The sequence below is a fragment of the Misgurnus anguillicaudatus genome, chromosome 17, assembly GCF_027580225.2.
Source record: "Misgurnus anguillicaudatus chromosome 17, ASM2758022v2, whole genome shotgun sequence".
NCBI classification, from domain to species: domain Eukaryota; kingdom Metazoa; phylum Chordata; class Actinopteri; order Cypriniformes; family Cobitidae; genus Misgurnus; species Misgurnus anguillicaudatus.
Window position 1 is genome coordinate 41,725,623 of NC_073353.2, and position 19,210 is coordinate 41,744,832.

The window sequence follows — 19,210 nt, forward strand, 5'->3', positions numbered from 1 at the left end:
ATTTTAATTAATTCCCAGTTTCTTCAAGTTTCAGAATCGTTTAATTCTAAGCTAGCCTACATAAATAACAAAGCCGCAAGTGTACCGTTATACACTTGCGGTTAGGGGAGGAATAAACCAATCGACTTTACACAAACATCTAATTTTAGGCTACATCTTCCGCGAATGTTACGCTTGTGTAGATTTCTCTAAAGTACACAATTGTGATATTATATAGCATCTTGCATGTTATTTCTATTGTTAGTGAAGGTCTCTCTTTATTGGTCTCTCTTTAGCATAAAAAAAATAAGAAAAAAACGTACCTTGACAATCGCAATGGAGAGCACATAAAGTTATAATGAAGAGTAGTTGTAGGTGCATTGTGACGCACGGTCCCGGCTTGCGGCCGGGCAGATGAAGCTCTTGGGACTAAGATGCAGTGAAGTGGCTCTTACTCACTTGTCCCAGGCTGATGAAAAAGGGCGTACACTAAAAGCTTAGACATGACGCTACCCCCTCAGATCCGACCCACAAATCCTTAACTGGCTCCCAAACCTGTTGAGTTCGAAGCTTACATGATTGCACAACTCACAATATAGGAAACATTAACAAAACGCATGTTAATATTATTATCAAGTTTATTTATTTACGGGGACACCTGTTGCTGCTTAACATGAACTGGTTTGTTAAAATCTTTTGATGTCTTGGTCAATGGAAACTTTTTTTTTTTTAGATATTTTGTGTTTTTCTATAATGTTGGTACATTTTAGTCACATTAGTTATTTTATTGCTGTTGGATTTAAACAAATCAAATTTACTTGAATTAATTAGAAGAAACCATTTCACTTTATTTGTTCTTCTAATATGCTAAAACTTCACACTAAATTAACGATTTAATGATAATAATGAAAGTTTTGTAAAGCAGTTGCTAAAAATCCACAACGTGATACATTATTTAAATTAATTACAATATAACACAAACCCCACACTGCTTCTCCAGCAGAGCGCAAGTTCAAGTTTTCAATAGGCCTATACATCTGAATAAAGGTCAATCTATTGTAGACGAAAGTCAAATAAGGCCGATCACGGATTTTAACGCGTTACTCAAGGTCAGTGGGTTTCAATTGAGAGTCACTCATTCATAGTCACAGATTTCATGCTTTGCTAATAAGTGATTCTTTTGCGTCAAAGCTGAACAAGCAAAAAAATATATAGGCTATAGCCTAAAAGTCGTTTATGTGCAAAAATACATTTTTGTTTGTTTGCAATTTGCTTTTCAACGAATTGTAATTGCGCCTTTACTGTTTGCGGTAGAACTGCGCAGTAATGTAATAGGTCAGTGCTGCCATCTAGTGGTAATGAACGGAGTACCACCTTCTCACAGACAGTAGCCTGAGAAAAACACAACAAAAACACATAGGCTCGATGTATCGATGTATTTCACGTCTTAGGCGAATTTTAAAACAGTGCTTAAATGATGATTATAGAAAAACGAATGCGAAATATCTGAAATATACGCGAATGATCGCAACTGAATTCACTGTTGCTATGGGCAACCGCCGAAACTTTGTATAGCTGCAAGCCGTTGGATCACTGCGGCTCATTGCGGTAGAGACGCCTTTGTGAACAAAACGTAAATTTTCGTCAACAATAGCATTTGGAGATTTTTTCAACATGACACCTCCTCAGAAAAATCCTATAGACCTTAAAACGATGATCAAAGACACTAAACAGGTATGTTGGAGAGTATTTATTATTAAACTGTTAACGCATATGTCAGTAACTGTTAGATGTTGCTGATGTTTGTTTGCAAGCATGTCATGTTTTATTAACACTTCTGTCACAGAGGTTTAATTTTGTATTTGTAATGAGGTCGTGGTTTGAAACACATCATGCGCAGACAATAACAAAGCAACTGGTGGTGCAGCTCATTTATAATGGGCATTAATGCATCTCTTTGCAAAGCTTGAGGTAAAATATCTATAAATTCATCAAGTTATGGCTATTTTTTTTGTTTTATTTGGATTTTTACTTCATTTTAATTTGACCTACTTTCAGCTGTGAGCTTTAAAACCAATAAAGGGAAGATAGTTGCACGTTTGATCATGAATATTTATAGTCATTAGCCTATAGTCTGTGATTTTGTATAGATAGATACTTATCTTCACTAAAAAGTAATTTGCACAGGCAATATTATTACTCCGTTAAACACATGTAGCACTACAGTAAATAAACCTTCTTTAGATAGCTTACAGACTTCTAAGAAAATGTAAACAGCAAACTTTTAAAATTAATAAAAAATTAAGAAGAAAAGAAAGAAGAAAAAGTTACAAACATAAGCTATATGCAGAGAGCCCACTTCAGTTGATTAATTGTATAAAATCACGTGACAATCCTTCTCGACTTGATTATAAAAAAAAGTTATAATGACAGAAACTTACAGGAAATCTTTAAATATGTCGAAGAGTGATGCATTACCTGGCGACCCCAGTGATTTACTTGTTTCATAAAACAAAAAAACGTAATTTTAGCAGAAAGATGTTGGCCAATAAATGTCCTGCACTTCACCTGTTACAACAGCACTATCTTCTGTAAACCGTAAACAAATGAGGCTACGGGCCGCTTCGAGGCGCTCTCGGTCTGTCAATCAAATTCTACTTATGGCAGGAAATCTGCGTCAGTTCGTTGCAGGAACGTGCTATTAGCTATCGTTGATTTTTGCCAACTAACGTCAAAGTATTTATACACAGTCAGTCTAAAGTCTGACAAACAAGTTTTCTGTTTACTTTTTTAATTTCTTTTCCCCGAGGGGCAACCTCCCGAAGTGATTTAAACTCACCCATTCTCACCCCATGGCGTCAATATGTGACGCGGAGGGTTACCTTTCGCGTCATTTTTTGACGACCTGGGGACTTCAATACTATTACGTCCGTTGCATTCTCTTTCCTATTTTCTTACCATTTTCGCGTCGGTTTAGGGTTAGATTACGCGAAATTAAACAGTTGTCACCTGGCGTTGGGGTTAGAGTTAGGTTTGGGTAGGGATGTCATTATGTAAATCTAAACATAAACCGACTAGAAAATGTCAAGAAAATATGAAAGAGAATGCAACGGACGTAATAGTATTGAAGTCCCCAGTTCGTCAAAAAATGACGCGAAAGGTAACCCTCCGCGTCACATATTGACGCATGGTCAAGTGCGTCAAATATTGACGCCATGGGGTGAGAATGGGTTGTTTAAACTGCAGGCTTCAAAAGGGAGTCAATTCCCATAGACACTTATGTAAAAGGCCCTGTTCTTTCTGTGTTTTTGAAGCTTTGATTGTGTTTACAGTGCGCAATATAACGTGTGTTCATGTTTCATGGGTAAAAAACGCGGTATTTTTCACACAATTTACTTATCTGTACACTGTCCTCAAGGGCTGATGTCTTCCTTGTTCTGTGAAGTCCCTCCTTCAGAAATACATATCGAGTTCTGTTTGTGTAGTTTGTTTAGTGTGTTGTGATTCGATAGCAGCTTAGCTTGCCTTTAGCTTAGTTTGCGACTGACGTATTCCTGTGGGCGGAGTTTGGTAAAAAACTGTTCTACTGACGTCATTAAAGCAGGAAGTAGAGGGCTGTAGTCCAAACGGACCGTTCGCTGTAGGATTTGAAAGGCGATTCTGTTAAAGAAAAAATATCGCCTGGCAGTGAACTTTGAGTTTTATCATTTTACAGGTATTTATGCTATTATAGCAACATTACACACTTACTAGGGTTTAAAAAAATGGGATCAGAAAGAACGTGACCTTTAAAATGCCCATCTTTACAGCAGAAAATAATGTGTTTACAGCATGGTAAAAAAATAGTTTTTGCTCTGTATAGCTAGTTTTGCCCTTTGTGACAACTGTAAGTGGAGTTAATTGTTTTGTAACTCATCCGTTTAAATTAAATTAAGCTTTAAAGTTCTGCATAATTAAGGGCGTGGCCACTTGAGTGACTGTTAAACAACCACTGCTGTCACTAGAGTCGAGCTAGATGGGCGTGGTTTCAGCAGCCAGCCACCTCAGCTTCACCCACGTCCCACCTCTTTACCATTTTCGGATGTCATATAGCATATAGTAATGCTATAGGTAAAATTTAAATATTTTTCTTGGTTGCTCTCCAGGCAATGCTCATTCGCTTAGCAATCGACTACTATTGAGTTCAAAAACGATCTTCAGAAACCAATGGGTGACGTCATGGATACTACGCCCATCTTTTTTTATAGTCTATGGATTTTTTTTTTTTATGGTGTGTTCGACTTCATGTTGCACTCCAAAAACCGACAGGCGGATGAGATCACAGTACCGGGAGAAGGCTTGTTCAACTTCATGAGGCGCAGCAAGAACTGACACGTGTGATGTGTTTCACGCTGAACAGATCGTGCATCGGAGCTCCGTCGAGTTCTTCATCTAAAAGCCTTTTTTACTATCTTATTCCTATTTATATATTAAGTTTTACCTAGGAATACTTTACCGTGAGGATTATTGAGCAGTACTACCACGTGAAACTATTTATCACTAATAAACACCCACAGTGTTAGCATATAGCCCGCTAGCTTCAACAAACGCTGCCGACTGAAGCTAGCATTTTCCGATCTAATGGCGGATTCATCTGATATATGCTTTTCTGACCTGTCCTCGCCTGAGCGGGAAGCTGCGAAGGAGTTGATCGGTTTGAGCAGATCCAACGCGAGCTACAGCGCCCACTTCACCATGTCTCCGGACGTCCACAAGCGACCGAGGAATGCGACAAACGAGTGCTCCACGCGATGCAGCTTTACGGACCGTAAGCGAGTGAACGGAGACGCCATTGCCCAACATGAAAGCGATCGGGAAGCTGTGGAGGAGCCGCTGCCCGGCCTTCGCAGATTCAGCATGCCCAACATCACCCTGGACCCAGACGTTCGCAGGCGACTGAGGCGTACCACAACCAAACCCCCAACGCGATGCAGCTCCGCGGAGCGCGTTCGGGTAAACAAAGACGCCATCGCCCAGCATGAAAGCGGTAAGACTCCGCTTGTTATTGTAACATGTACTACTTGCTACATGTATAGTTTAGCTTCTGCCGTTAGCATAGATGGGTTTACATGCACTAAGTGTATTGAAGTATTAAGATTAACTGAGAAGGTTGCTGAACTAGAATCGCGCATCCGAACGCTAGTTGAGGATAGCAAAACCGCTAATGTTACTGTTGTAAATACTGTATCGAGCGAAAAGACTAATGGCTCGGTTCCGACATCAGATGCTAATGTAAACATTACAAACAATGTATCGAGCGCACATAGTGTTCCGACATCAGATGCTAATGTAAACATTATAAATACTGTATCGAGCGCGCATAGTGTTTATCATAATACACATGGCTCAGTTCCGACATCAGAGTCAAGTCGGCGGTCTAACTGGGTGACTGTCAGGCGGCATAGTCATATACGGCGTCCATCTAAGACCCATAACGTTACGGTACTTTCTAACAGATTCGATCCCCTAAGGAATACACTAGCTGAAACACCTGTTAAAAGTGCCCTGGTCATTGGAGATTCCATACTCAGGAACACTAACATTGAGGCACCAAACACCATAGTCGACTGTATACCGGGAGCCAGAACGTCTGACATTAGATCCAAACTTAAAGTGCTGGCTAATGCTAAACGGAAGTTTTCTAAGATTGTTATTCACGCCGGAACAAATGACACCAGACTCCGACAGTCGGAAATCACCAAAGATAATATTAAGGAGATGTGTGAAATTGCAAAAACAATGTCAGACAATGTAATATGCTCTGGTCCCCTCCCCGCCTACCGGGGAGATGAAACACATAGTAGATTAGTGTCTCTCAATGGCTGGATGTCAAAGTGGTGCCCTCAGCATAATGTAGGGTTTATAGACAATTGGAAGCATTTCTGGGGTAGACCATTTCTCCTAACCCGAGATGGCCTTCATCCGACATCAGAAGGAAGTGCTATACTCACCAGAAATCTGATTAATATTCTTAATTCTGATATAGTATGACTATCCAGGGCCCAGGTCAGGAAACAGACGGATCAGCTTAACTGTCCGTCTGTTAGCTGGCATGATATGTCTAGATCACATATATCCCAGAACTTCGAGTCGATCTTACCAGAATATCAACACATTTCAACTGTATCTGTTCCCCGAACAAGCAAATACAGAGCACCGCTTGCCACATCACGTACAAATTTGACCAACATAAAATTAGAAAACAATACATTACAAGATTAACCTCGAATGTTAAAATTCGGCCTTCTTAACATTAGATCGCTTACCAATAAAGAACCTATTGTTAATGAAATAATTACAGACCAAAACTTAGATGCACTCTGTTTAACAGAAACCTGGCTTAAAGCAGACGACTACATTAGTTTAAACGAATCCACCCCACAAGACTATTATTATAAACACGAACCTAGGTTAAAGGGGAGAGGGGGTGGTGTAGCTACAATATACAACAAAATTTTTAAAGTAAACCAAAAATCTGAACTAAAATTTAAATCATTTGAACTAATGTTGTTAAATATGGAAATAACTGATCGTAACCACAAACAGCTCTCTTTTGCCTTAGCTACAATCTATAGACCTCCGGGCCACCATGCAGATTTCCTTAAAGAAATAGCAGATTTTCTGTCTGAGCTTGTAGTCACTGTAGATAAAGCTCTTATCGTTGGTGATTTTAATATTCATGTGGATAACCATAAAGATGCATTAGGACGTGCGTTTATGGATGTTCTAAATTCTCTCAATATTAGACAAAACGTGACAGGGCCAACGCATACTCGTAAGCACACATTAGATTTAATTCTGTCACTCGGGCTTAATATTAATGACATCAAAATATCACCTCAGAGTGATGCAGTTTCTGACCATTACCTTGTGTCATACACTGTACTTCTAGATAGGATCACTCAATCCACAACATGCTACAGATTAGCCAGAACAATAATTTCCACCACTAAAGATAGCTTTATTAGCACTCTTCCAGACCTGTCCCAAATTAAACATGCAGATAACTGTGATGATCTAGATATTGTAATAGAAAACCTAAACAATGTCTGTTCTAACACATTGGATGCCGTTGCTCCCATTCGAAAAAAGAGAATCAAAGAAAAGCCGCCAGCTCCATGGTATGATCATCACACCGCAGCTCTTAAAAAGGCAACTAGGAAAATGGAAAGAAATTATAGAAGCACAAAATTAGAAGTATGGCGTGCAGCATGGAAAGATAGTGTTAAACACTACAGACAGGCTATTAAAACCGCCAGATCTACCTATCTTAGCAAGCTTATAAATGAGAATCATAATAACCCTCGTTTCCTCTTTAGCACCGTTGCAAAACTGACTAGAAACAAAGAACAAACAGAAACCAATAGTAAACTCCAACACAATAGTAACGACTTCATGAACTTCTTTTCTAACAAAATTACGGCTATAAGGGAAAACATCGTAGCTACACAGGCAGCCACCACTCTACCCGTTAGTTCACTTAACACTAGACTACCACACGAACATCTTGATTCATTTAAACCTACTACAATAGAAGAGCTCTCTAAACTAGTAACGTCATCCAAATCATCGTCCTGTATATTAGACCCCGTTCCCACAAAACTACTTAAAGAGGTATTTCCTGTAGTGTCAACCCCGGTTCTAAATATCTTTAACTCATCGCTAGAAATAGGATACGTTCCAACATCTTTCAAACTAGCAGTTATTAAACCGCTGATAGGCCTGGGCGAAAAATCGATTTAATGAATTAATTCGAATTTTTTGTTGTGGGCGATTTAAAAAATAAGTAATTTGATTTTTTTGTAATGGCGCATTTTTGGCTGCCCGGGGCTTCCGTAGCATTATTATAGCAACATCAACAACATCATAGCACACGTAAAACACAGCTGGGACTTTGATTCCAAGAGGGTGTTTATTTATTTATTATTCATCTCATAAATTGGGGTTACATTTGTCTTGCTTTTGATTAAATAAAAGCAAAATTTGCTTTAAGTTGTCTGCCATTTGTACTTATTGCTTTTCTTAATAAGTGGGGGGGGAATCGGAAAAAATCGGAAGTCGAATTAAAAAAAATAAAATCGGAGATTTTATTTTTAGGCCAAATCGCCCAGCACTAACCGCTGATTAAAAAACCACAGCTTGATCAGGGAGAGCTTAATAACTTTAGACCAATCTCAAATCTCCCTTTTCTTTCGAAAATATTAGAAAAGGTAGTGGCAAGCCAGTTACGCACATTTTTGACAAATAATAGTACATATGAAAAGTTCCAATCAGGATTCAGGCCCCACCATAGCACAGAGACAGCGTTGCTTAGAGTTACAAATGACCTCCTATTAACATCCGATCGTGGTGAAATCTCAATTCTTATATTATTAGACCTTAGTGCAGCCTTTGACACAATAGATCATACAATCTTACTCAATAGACTAGAAAACTATGTTGGTATCAGTGGTCAGGCGCTAGCATGGTTTAGGTCGTATCTAACCAATCGCTATCACTTTGTTTATGTAAACGAGGAAGAGTCATATCACTCCCTGGTTAAATACGGTGTTCCGCAGGGATCGGTTTTAGGTCCTATCCTGATCTCGTTATACATGTTACCTCTAGGAGACATTATCAGGAAACATAACATAAGTTTTCACTGCTATGCGGATGATACCCAGCTTTACATCTCCTCACATCCCAGCGAAACACACACGTTTTCTAAGCTAACAGACTGCCTTAGCGATGTTAGTGACTGGATGGCACATAACTTTCTTAAGCTGAACTCCAATAAGACAGAGATACTTATTATTGAACCGAATCGCTACAAACATAATATGTCAGATTACACGTTGCACATAGATGGCTGCACTGTGGTGCCATCTTCCACGGTAAGGAACTTAGGTGTGATGTTCGACAGCAACTTATCCTTCGATAGTCATATCGCCAACGTCTGCCGTACAGCTTTCTTCCACCTTAGAAATATCTCGAAAATACGCCATATACTGTCTACATCTGACGCAGAGAAGCTTATCCATGCTTTTATGACCTCTAGAATAGACTATTGTAACTCGCTACTCGGGGGATGCCATGCAAATCAAGTAAACAAGCTTCAGCTAGTTCAAAACGCTTCCGCAAGGGTACTTACTCGATCTAAAAAGTACGACCACATAAGCCCAATTCTGGCATCTTTACACTGGCTACCAGTTAAATACCGCATACAATTTAAAATATCACTACTCACCTACAAAGCTTTAAATGGCCTAGCACCCTCATACCTTAGAGAATTACTATCAGAATACAATCCATCACGCACACTACGGTCACAAAATTCTGGTCTCTTGATTGTCCCTAGACTATCAAAAGTGTCTAAAAGTGGAAGGTCATTTTCCTACTTAGCCCCTAAGCTCTGGAATGATTTACCAACCGATGTCCGAGAATCAGACACAGTCGATAATTTTAAATCTAGACTTAAAACTTTTCTCTTCAACAAAGCATTCGCATAATTTGTCTAGTAAAAGTACTTAACTCGAAATAGTTATTTGTACCGAACAAATAGCATGCAATATAGACCCGTTTGCCACTGAACCTGCATTAACGACGACAGTGGGGTTACAGGCCTTAGTCAAACGGGTCGACAGGTTTCATTTTCTCTTTCTCTTAAAAATCAGAAGGTGACCCTTAGTTACCATATATACCGTCGCAGTGGGCCCCCAATTTGCAAAATCCTCAACTGTGGATAATATAATTATGCCGCAATAGTTAGTCTGTCTGAAACTAAGCTGATTAACCACATCACTGTGTGACACTTGCATTACATGTGAACGGCCCCTACGCTAATATGATTTTGTTTTTCTCTCCCTGTCCTGTCCTCGACCCTGAGGACAATGGGACAAACAGACCCAGTTCCGGTAGATGTGAAAGTCGACTCACCTCTGATCTACTGGTCGTCCATCACTGTGATGCCCAGCGGATGCCTGACCAACGACCACCGGCAGAACCCGCTTAAACCCCGCTTAATCCCCGCTTAATCTCCTTATCCGTTTATATGTGTTTATATACATATATATCTCCCAAGGGTTTTTCCCTCCTAGGACTTTTTATTTTTTTCCTCGGCTCAACAACCCGGGGTTTTTGTTTTTTTCTCCTAGGGGGTTTTTTACCCCGGGGAGGTAGCCTGCTTAGGCTTAATTTAGCTTCTTCTCCTAGACGTTACATTAGTAATACGCTCGTTCATAATGTCGAGTCATAGCCTCAACAAATTTGACAGCTTATGCTATTGTGTATTATGTTGTGCTATCTGTCATTTTTCTGTGCTTTTACTGCTTCTATTAATGTAAAGCTGCTTTGAAACAATTGAGCATTGTGAAAAGCGCTATATAAATAAAATTGAATTGAAAAATTGAATTAAAAGTACCACAAGAGTGATTCAAAATTAGACTCGCTCTTGCCGTAACTTTACGTCATCCGCCTGTTGAATAAGTATTATTCGTGAAGTCCTCTCGCGGTACATTGATGTCATCTGCCTGTCGGTTCTTGCGGCACCGCTTCTTTGGAGGGCGGAGTTTGAAAGAAAGGGCGTGGCACTTCAGTTCTAGGGTGTGTGAGTAGCTACTTTTGAATGAAAGTATGTTTTAAAATATTGCACAGTTGGTGACATTATCCCTATAGGGCTAGTAAACTGTATTTGTCTAGTTCATTATTGCATCACTAGTTCGTTATTGACCGTACCAATATCGCATATACCCAAAGTTTAAATTAACAAAAGCTAAAAAATAAATAAGAAAATAAATTTTACAAATCTAAACAATTGCTGAGCGAATGAGCAGTGCCTGGAGAGCAACCTAGAAAATAATTAAATTCTAACTATAGCTTATGTCAACTAGCCCCTGCCTGTCAGTTTTGTGATGAATAGCCAGCCTTGTTAAAAATGCTGTGTTTTACTGATTTGTTTACATTTCCGGTGCCATGGACTGATTGATCTGTTACAAAACCTCTTTAACCTGAACCAACTTGACTGTAAGAAGATAAGGATATTTCACATTGAGTTTCCATTGACCTTTGGGTTATACAGCATTAGAAGCCTTATAAACTTAAATATGCTCAGAAGGTTAAAATGATACACGCAAATGTTCAGTGCCTGTTCTCAGTATTTTTTGTGTTTTTTTAGGATATGGAAGATGTCCACCAAGCCCTGGAAAAACTCAGAAGCCTTTCACATGATGAACAGACCGAAGCAGAAGTTTTGCGATCCAGAATCGACGAGCAGTCTACTTTGATCTGCATTTTGAAACAGAGAGCGGATGAGATGCTTCTGCGCTGTCAGGCTCTAGATAAGATCAACACAGAGCTGGAAAACCTGAGAACCAACGTGCAGAAAGAACTGGAGAACGAGAGGAAGAAATCCGAAATGCTGGAGCAGAGATTCATGGATCTGGCCGCCAACCACCGAGAACTGATCAACTTTAAGGATGAATACAAAAGCCAAAATGCAAAGCTGGTGCAAGAAAACGAGAGACTCAGGAATGAAAACGAAAAGCTTTTTAGCAAAGAGCTGCAAGACAAAGAGGAGACCATCCTCAAACTGACCCAGGAGCTTAAGGACTTAGCAGAACAGCACAAGAGATTAGAAACAGAATATCAGTAAGAAACATTTCTCTATCGACTGCAGCTCTGATTATTTTATTATTACTATTTTGTCTTAATCTTTATGATCTCAACAGGGAGAAAACCACAGGTTTTCAGACTAAACTAAAGGAATTGATCAGTCTACACCAGATCAAAGAAGCTTCTCTGAAGAATGAACTAAATGACACACAAAAGCAACTCAAAAGTGCTGTAGAAATGTGTGCAGGTATTTAATGCTTTACAAATACCAGACAATATCATTAACTATAGTTTTTACAATTATAATGATTATTATAGCAACAATAAGACTCAGACTCTGATCTTGAATCTCTACGTAGAAGTACACTCAAAGAAAGGATGTGTTAATTTTAACACATTGTTTTGTGTTAAACTATTTAACACATTATGTGTTATGTTTAACACATTGTGTGTCATTTCGTGTAGATACAGATACAGAAGTCATTTTTAAACACTACTACACACATTTATTTCTGACAGAGCTCGATCTCCAATTCAGACAAAGTCAGGAAAAAGAAGCAATGAGAGAAACAGAGACTCAAGTGATGCTAGAAAAACTTCTGGAGGAAAAGGATGAGCTTATTGATCTCTCAGTGCAACGAGGGAAAATTATACAGGTAAGTTCAAAACAGAGATATACTCAGATTTCATATACTGTATAAATCAATTATTTTCAGATCAAAAGTTTTATGATTTTACTGTAATGATGTTACAGGACAAACAAGCTGAAATAGAGGAGTTGGAGAGAAAGAGGCTGGAAGCTGAAAATGCCAGATTGGAGGCAGAGCGCAGGTACAGCATCTCAAGCTATATTTACATACATTTTAAAATACAACTAAGTATAATAAAGAATCAAGGCTGCATCCGAAATCACAAACTGTGACAGTATGTACTAAATTAGATGAAGTACCTACTCATCGACCATTAAACAGTGGGTACTATATAGTATATGGATAGTATGAATGAATTCGGACATACATACTACCATACGGGTAAAAAAAATTCTCTTGCCCAACATATGTGCTAAATACATTTTGTAGGTTGTACAAGTAAACCTTAATTAAATATATTTTTAAATATATATTTTGTTTCAACCTTTATATACTGTATCAACAACATTATATTTAAAATGTTTTTCAAGTAATTACAACCCATATGGCAAAAAATTTATTCTTGGCCAAAATATATTTTCATATATTTTCAAGTTCATTTTATAAAGTATATTTTTGAAGTTAAAAAATGTTTTATTTAAACCTTTTCAATTTTTAGTTTTGTAACATTAAAGGAATAGTCCATTTTCTAGAAAGAGGAATCCAGATAATTTGCTCGCCACCATGTCATCCAAAATGTTGATGTCTTTCTTTGTTCAGTCGAGAAGAAGTTGTGTTTTTTGAGGAAAACATCGCAGGATTTTTCTCATTTTAATGGACTTTAATAGACACCAACAATTAACACTTAACTCAACACTTAACGGTTTTTTTCAACGGAGTTTCAAATGACTGTGGGCGATCCCAGGCGAGGCATACGGGTCTTATCTAGCGAAACGATTGTAATTTTTGACAAGAAAAATGACAAATATGCACTTTTAAACCACAACTTGTCGTCTAGATCTGGTCGTGATGCGCCAGGTGACCCCACGCAATACGTCATGACGTCAAGAGGTCACAGAAGACGAATGCGAAACTCCGCACCAGTGTTTACAAGTGTGTTGAAAGAGGACCGTTTCTACGTTGTTGTATGTCAACTGATACTAATTAATGTCTTTGTGTCAGTTTATTGTTTACAATGGTCCGCAAATGTGCGTTTTATATATGTAACACGTGACCTCCCTACGTCACTACACATTTACTTTAGGTCGCGCTGGACCGGACCTAGACGAAAAGTTGTGGTTTAAAAGAGCATATTTTTTATTTTTCTTGTCAAAAATGACAATCGTTTCGCTAGATAAGACGCTTATGCCTCGTTTGGGATTGTTTATAGTTCTTTGAAACTGAAAAAAACTGTTATGCCATATGGGTACATCCAGCCATGTTGGAACATCACGTGACATACGTCATCATAACAACAAGTTAGTCGCTAACTGGAATGATGTTAAACTAGCGCAATTTAAACACAAGGGATAGCTGTTATGTATTTGCATTTGAATAGAGTCACGTTTACGCTTTCGAGCATTTTTTTATAAAACAACGCCCCTCTGTCTTCTTCTTTATTGGATAACTCCTCTCCTGGGGGATTATGGGATGAACACTTTGGGATCTTGCTGAAAGTAGTTGGTCATCCAGGTACTTTTTGCCTGCTGTTTTTCGAATACTATGAATTTCGGATATACTACTCGCCTCACCTACAGCTTTTAACCTACTATAAAGTTTGGAAGTAGACGGTTTCGGAGGCAGCCCAAGTTTTATAAAATATTTTATTTGTATAGGTAACAACTAAACTGTAAGTCATTTACATGTAAGTAGCATTAGCTTTATCGCTTTAAAATTATAGTTGAGTACAGCACACTTGAAGCACTGTAACAATACTTTTATGGTGCTTTTTGTCTATATAACCTTTTAAACTTTTTTCCCGCCATTGACGAGTTAACTCGTCAGTTAAGAGAAAACGCTTCTCTTCCAATGACGAGTATTTCTGGTTTTCCGCAATACCGCTATTATCCACCAGCCTCTTCCGCAACTTATAAAACCATAAGGCAATCAGCTGTATGTCCGTGTAAGTTTTGAGGATGGCTCTGAAACTGATCTCTATCAAAAGTCCTTCACAAAAATGGAATCATCTCAGCTTTTTGCTCAAAATTTTGTGTTTTTAAAGAAACCTACCCATATTTGTGAGGTGATAAAGGGAGAAGGAAAAATAAAACTTTTTTTTTTTTGAAAGCAGAGGGTATGTTCTTTCATTTGATATATTGTATGTTTATATATTTTAAGATTTTTTTCTGGAAGGCATTAAACTTTGTGAAAATCATGAAAAATGCTGTCGGGGAAAGAGTTAAACACCTTAATTTATAAGAGTGTAAGATAATCAGGAAGGATCTCTGTCACTTTAGTTTCCATTGACCGTCAGGTTGTGCAGTCAGTATTTAGTTTGTATTAAAACATGATTTTTTTTTAGGTTCGAAAAGGAAGCAGCGGCCGTAAACAGCGAGTTAAAAGTGCAGGAACTACAGAACGCCCTAGAGAGGGCAGAAGTTACGTGCAGTGAGCTGAAGAAGGTCTGGTAATTTTATGCGGGATCTAAAATACCCTGTATGTCTATTGGACAAATCTTAATAGCATCTTAATGTTTTACACCATCAAATTTTTAGGAGTTTGAGGCTTATAAAAAATACAGCATTGAACTTCTTGACAAGGAGAAGGAGTTAAACAGCAAACTGCGTCATATGGCCCTCTGAACCCGCCATTCCTGTCATTTCACGTGTTTGTCTGCTGTCATTAAAGTCATTAAAGAGGGCCTGAGACGCTCCACAACCCATGATCACACATACATACACATACAGAAGAGCAGGATGAGGTGAGAGTTTTCTTAAACGTCTTCCTTCAGTAGGGGGCAGTGCAACTTTAGCAAATTCTTTTGTAGCCAAAAAGATTTTCTTCGCATAGAATTTCTTAAATATTCAAATGTGTAGCTAAACTAAGTCTTCGAAATTAAAAATGTGCATTTATGTATTTCACTGTGCTTTGGTGATCTGTATATGCAATAAATTAGACTGTTGTGTATGTAGATAAAACCAGATTCAACTGTGATAGTAAAAGCTCTCGAGCCATATAGCACTTTTTAGGATTATAATTATGACTTTGGTTTCAATTTCTACACCAGCACTTTAACAAATAGATCCATTATTGCTTTTATTAACACTCTTTCATACAAACAGTAGAGCTTTGCGTCTATAGTGCTAAACTCCACATGCATTTTTACAAATGAACAAGCTTAGGCATACAGTAAAATGTAGCAGTATTTTCATAAAGTTGACATTTTGACATGCCCTTTGTACGTTGTAGTTCTGGAGTTTTAGCGTCGCTAGTAATTTTTGTGTCATTCTTGAACTAATATGTGGGCTGATAGTTAGCATAATTGTATGGTGGTCGTCTGGTCCACATGTGCATATATGTTTTATTGAAATGAACATCTGTGTAGAGTTACAGATGTTCATCCCTCCAGCACATGCATGTTACTTTTCATGCATTTTTACACATTTCATCTATTCGCGATTTATCATATGAAGTGTTTTATTCATTAATATTTTCAACCTGAGATCATCTCTATGTTGTTAGGTTAGGTATGTCCTTATATCATCTGTTGGTTATGTTTGAGATGGTGGTTAAAATGCAAAAATTCTTTGTGTTCTCGTGAGCGCATGTTAAAGTGGTTTGCATCATCGTTTCAAGCATCATATCGAGTTGAGGCAAGTTTGCATCCATGCCATAACTGACCAGTGCACCTGCCCTTTAATTGTGTTTGACCTCTGGTCAATGGTTCCTAACCCCATTGCCATGACAATCTTTCCTTCAGAAGTGCTATGAATATGGGAATTGCCTTATATGGGAATCTGTGAGATGGCTTTGAATGAAATTTTGCTTCTGTGACCTGTTTTAGTTTTTCTATGTTAGGCATGGGCCGGTTACCGATTTCAAGGTATATCGAGGTTTTAAACAGTCAAGGTTCTGTGATACCGTCTCCAAGGTATGAGCTGTGTTTATACAAAATTCATTAAATCATTAACTCATGTGTTTACATTTAATATACATTACAAAAATATTAGATATTTTTTGAAAGCATATTATAATTGAAAGGCTTTATTTTTACCTGGCATTTGAAAATAACACATTTTAGTGTTGCAATGGCAATACCGCAACACCGTGAAACCGTGGTATTTTTGCTAAAGGTTATCATACCGCCAGAATCTTATACCGGCCCATGCCTAGTTGTAATCATCTTTTAACATAACTCATTTATAGAGGACTTGACTGTTAGATCATTTATTATAGAAGATTGTGTTAAGCCTTTGTAGAATAATGTAAAGCATTTCGAGCATACATACAATAAAAATATTTACCCTTAACAAAGTTGAAAATCAAGACCTTTTTTTAATCAAAACTTTTGCTAAATTGCAAAGCAGCAATATTGACTGCATGTAGGGAATCACAATCTATCCTTATAGCTAAATTAAAGGTACAGTGTGTAATTTTTAGAAGAATCTCTTGACATAAATGCAAAATATTATACAAAACTGTATGATCAAGGGTGTATAAAGACCTTTCATAATGCACCGTTATGTTTTTATTACCTTTTATTAGAATGAGATGTTTTTATCTACATACACAGAGGGTCCCCTTACATGGAAGTCGCCATTTTGTGCCACCATTTTCCTACAAAAGCCCTTAACGGACAAACTTTTTCTACTAAGTTGTCTCCGACGATGACATGTTTGTCTGGTGTCTGCTAATGTAGCTCCTCTATGCGTTTCAAAAGCGAGGGGTGAGCAGTGGACTAAGCCGTTGGTTGCAATGCACAACCTCACCACTAGATGCCGCAAAAATGTACACACTGCACCTTTAACCAGAAACTTGTTAAAAGTCCCACTGTGTGGAAAATTGGGTTTTTATTGTTGTTTATATGTCTTTGTGGTGTTTTTAATATAAGGCAAGTCATGTGCAAATGCATAATTTAACAGCATTTCTGAGTATTTTCTCCGTAAAATTGGATTCCCGCCGTATAAAATCGTCTTGGTTTCCAACGTCACAAATAAACAATCAAGTCAACAGTTAACAGTTGCGTGGAAAGTTCATGTGTACTTTGTGTGTTATGTGTTTAAAACTGCAGAATGTAGCATCTATTTACATTTATATCTATTTAAAGATGAGTTTTAAATGATACTATTCTTGACTACTGTGGGACATTTCATAAACCAAAACATTGATAGGAAACCTAAAACTTAAATGATCCATAGGGCAGATTCTTTACGTTGAATGGGTAAGACTGAATAAAATAAGCAGACATATTTTGAATGGGTGCGCAAAACTAGCAGTCACCGTGCCACTATGGAAAGTCTAATAACACATTACGCACATACTACAGAAACACATAATCATACGACTGACACTTATAATCATGCTTAAATTGGAAATGTGATGGTATTGGACCTCCTCTTAAACTTGGAAAAACTCCCACTATAATGGCTTCTCACAGCTGTACTTTCCCCCAGACTCTCTCCTAACCAATTACTGCTTTTCACCCCTGGTTGTTGAAAGTAAAGAAACACCGCTGTGACATTTAACCATTCCGACCTTCATTCCGGTCAAAGCTGGAATTTCAAACAATGGAAAAGCATTGCGGTTCTTAAGTGCAGGTACAAGCCTTCACACGAATTTGTCTTCGAAGGGAAATCCATTAAAATGTCTTCACATATATCTTCACACTTTAATCCGTTTAATCCAAGTGTCAGTTTAGACTAAACTAAATCTAGAATTATATAATCTTTGTCTGCAATACAAAATATGTCATGCATGCCCCAATGAAAGTTTTATTTGCTCAGAGGTTGGTCTTTGGTTTAAATAAACTCTTGGTTATATTTTAAGTATCATCGTATCAAATTTTGTTGCAATATGAATGAGACATTGCAAAGATCTCTTTCAGAACTTTTAAGGACACATTCTGAGAATCATTGGGATCTTGAAAGACACATATAAGAACCATGTTTAAATTAAATCTCTTTTTAAAGAAAAACTTTGAGATTTAAAAGACACTTTGTGCTTTTTTCTTTCTCATTAATTCACTTTTCTGTGCTACAATCTTAAAGAGATAGTTCACCCAAAAATAAAAATTATGTCATAATTTACTCACCCTTAAAGGAATATTCCATTTTCTTAAAAGAAAAATCCAGAAAATTTACTCACCACCATGTCATCCAAAAGTTGATGTGTTTCTTTGTTCAGTCGAGAAGAAATTATGTTTTTTGAGGAAAACATTGCAGGATTTTTCTAATTTTAATGGACTTTAATGGACACCAACACTTAACACTTAACTCAACATATAACAGTTTTTTTCAACAGAGTTTCAAAGGACTATAAATGCATAAGGGTCTTGTCTGGCGAAGCGATTGTCATTTTTGACAGGAAAAGTAGGAAATATGCTCTTTTAAACCACAACTTTTCGTCTGGATCCGGTCCAGCGCGACCTAACATAAATGCGTAGTGACGTAGGGAGGTCACGTGTTACATATATAAAACGCGCATTTGCGGACCATTGTAAACAATAAACTGACACAAAGAGATTAATTAGTATCAGTTGACATACAACAACGTAGGAACGGTACTCTTTCTCAACACTTGTAAACACTGGGGCGGAGATTCGTGTTCGTCTTCTGTGACCTCTTGACGTCATGACGTATTGCGTGGGGGTCAGCTGGCGCATCACGACCAGATCTAGACGAGTTGTGCTTTAAAAGTGTATATTTGTTATTTTTATTGTCAAAAATGACAATCGTTTTGCTAGATAAGACCCTTATGCCTCGTTTGGGATTGTTTATAGTCCTTTGAAACTCCGTTGAAAAAAACTGTTAAGTGTT

At 37.7% G+C, this 19,210-nt stretch overlaps 2 protein-coding genes across 4 annotated transcripts in view; one reads left to right on the forward strand and one right to left on the reverse strand.

The window, feature by feature from the left end:
- lrp2a (low density lipoprotein receptor-related protein 2a) overlaps window positions 1-495 on the reverse strand; it is a 121,605-nt gene extending 121,110 nt beyond the window's left edge. Inside the window, exon 1 of one of the 3 annotated variants that reach the window (XM_073854777.1) lies at window positions 303-495. In XM_073854777.1, the coding sequence (XP_073710878.1) occupies window positions 303-360 (58 nt within the window). In that variant the 5' untranslated portion in view covers window positions 361-495. The remainder of the gene's footprint in view (window positions 1-302) is intronic. The other 2 variants (XM_073854779.1, XM_055214577.2) reach the window with 2 other exon arrangements.
- Window positions 496-1,331: 836 nt separating this feature from the next.
- LOC129452347 (coiled-coil domain-containing protein 89) lies at window positions 1,332-15,416 on the forward strand. The gene is made up of 7 exons (XM_055216140.2): window positions 1,332-1,713; window positions 11,171-11,643; window positions 11,724-11,854; window positions 12,127-12,263; window positions 12,362-12,438; window positions 14,758-14,857; window positions 14,951-15,416. Exons 1-7 carry the CDS (start codon window positions 1,654-1,656, stop codon window positions 15,035-15,037), a joined length of 1,065 nt encoding a protein of 354 aa, XP_055072115.2. The 5' UTR covers window positions 1,332-1,653; the 3' UTR covers window positions 15,038-15,416.
- The last annotated feature ends 3,794 nt before the right edge of the window (window positions 15,417-19,210 follow it).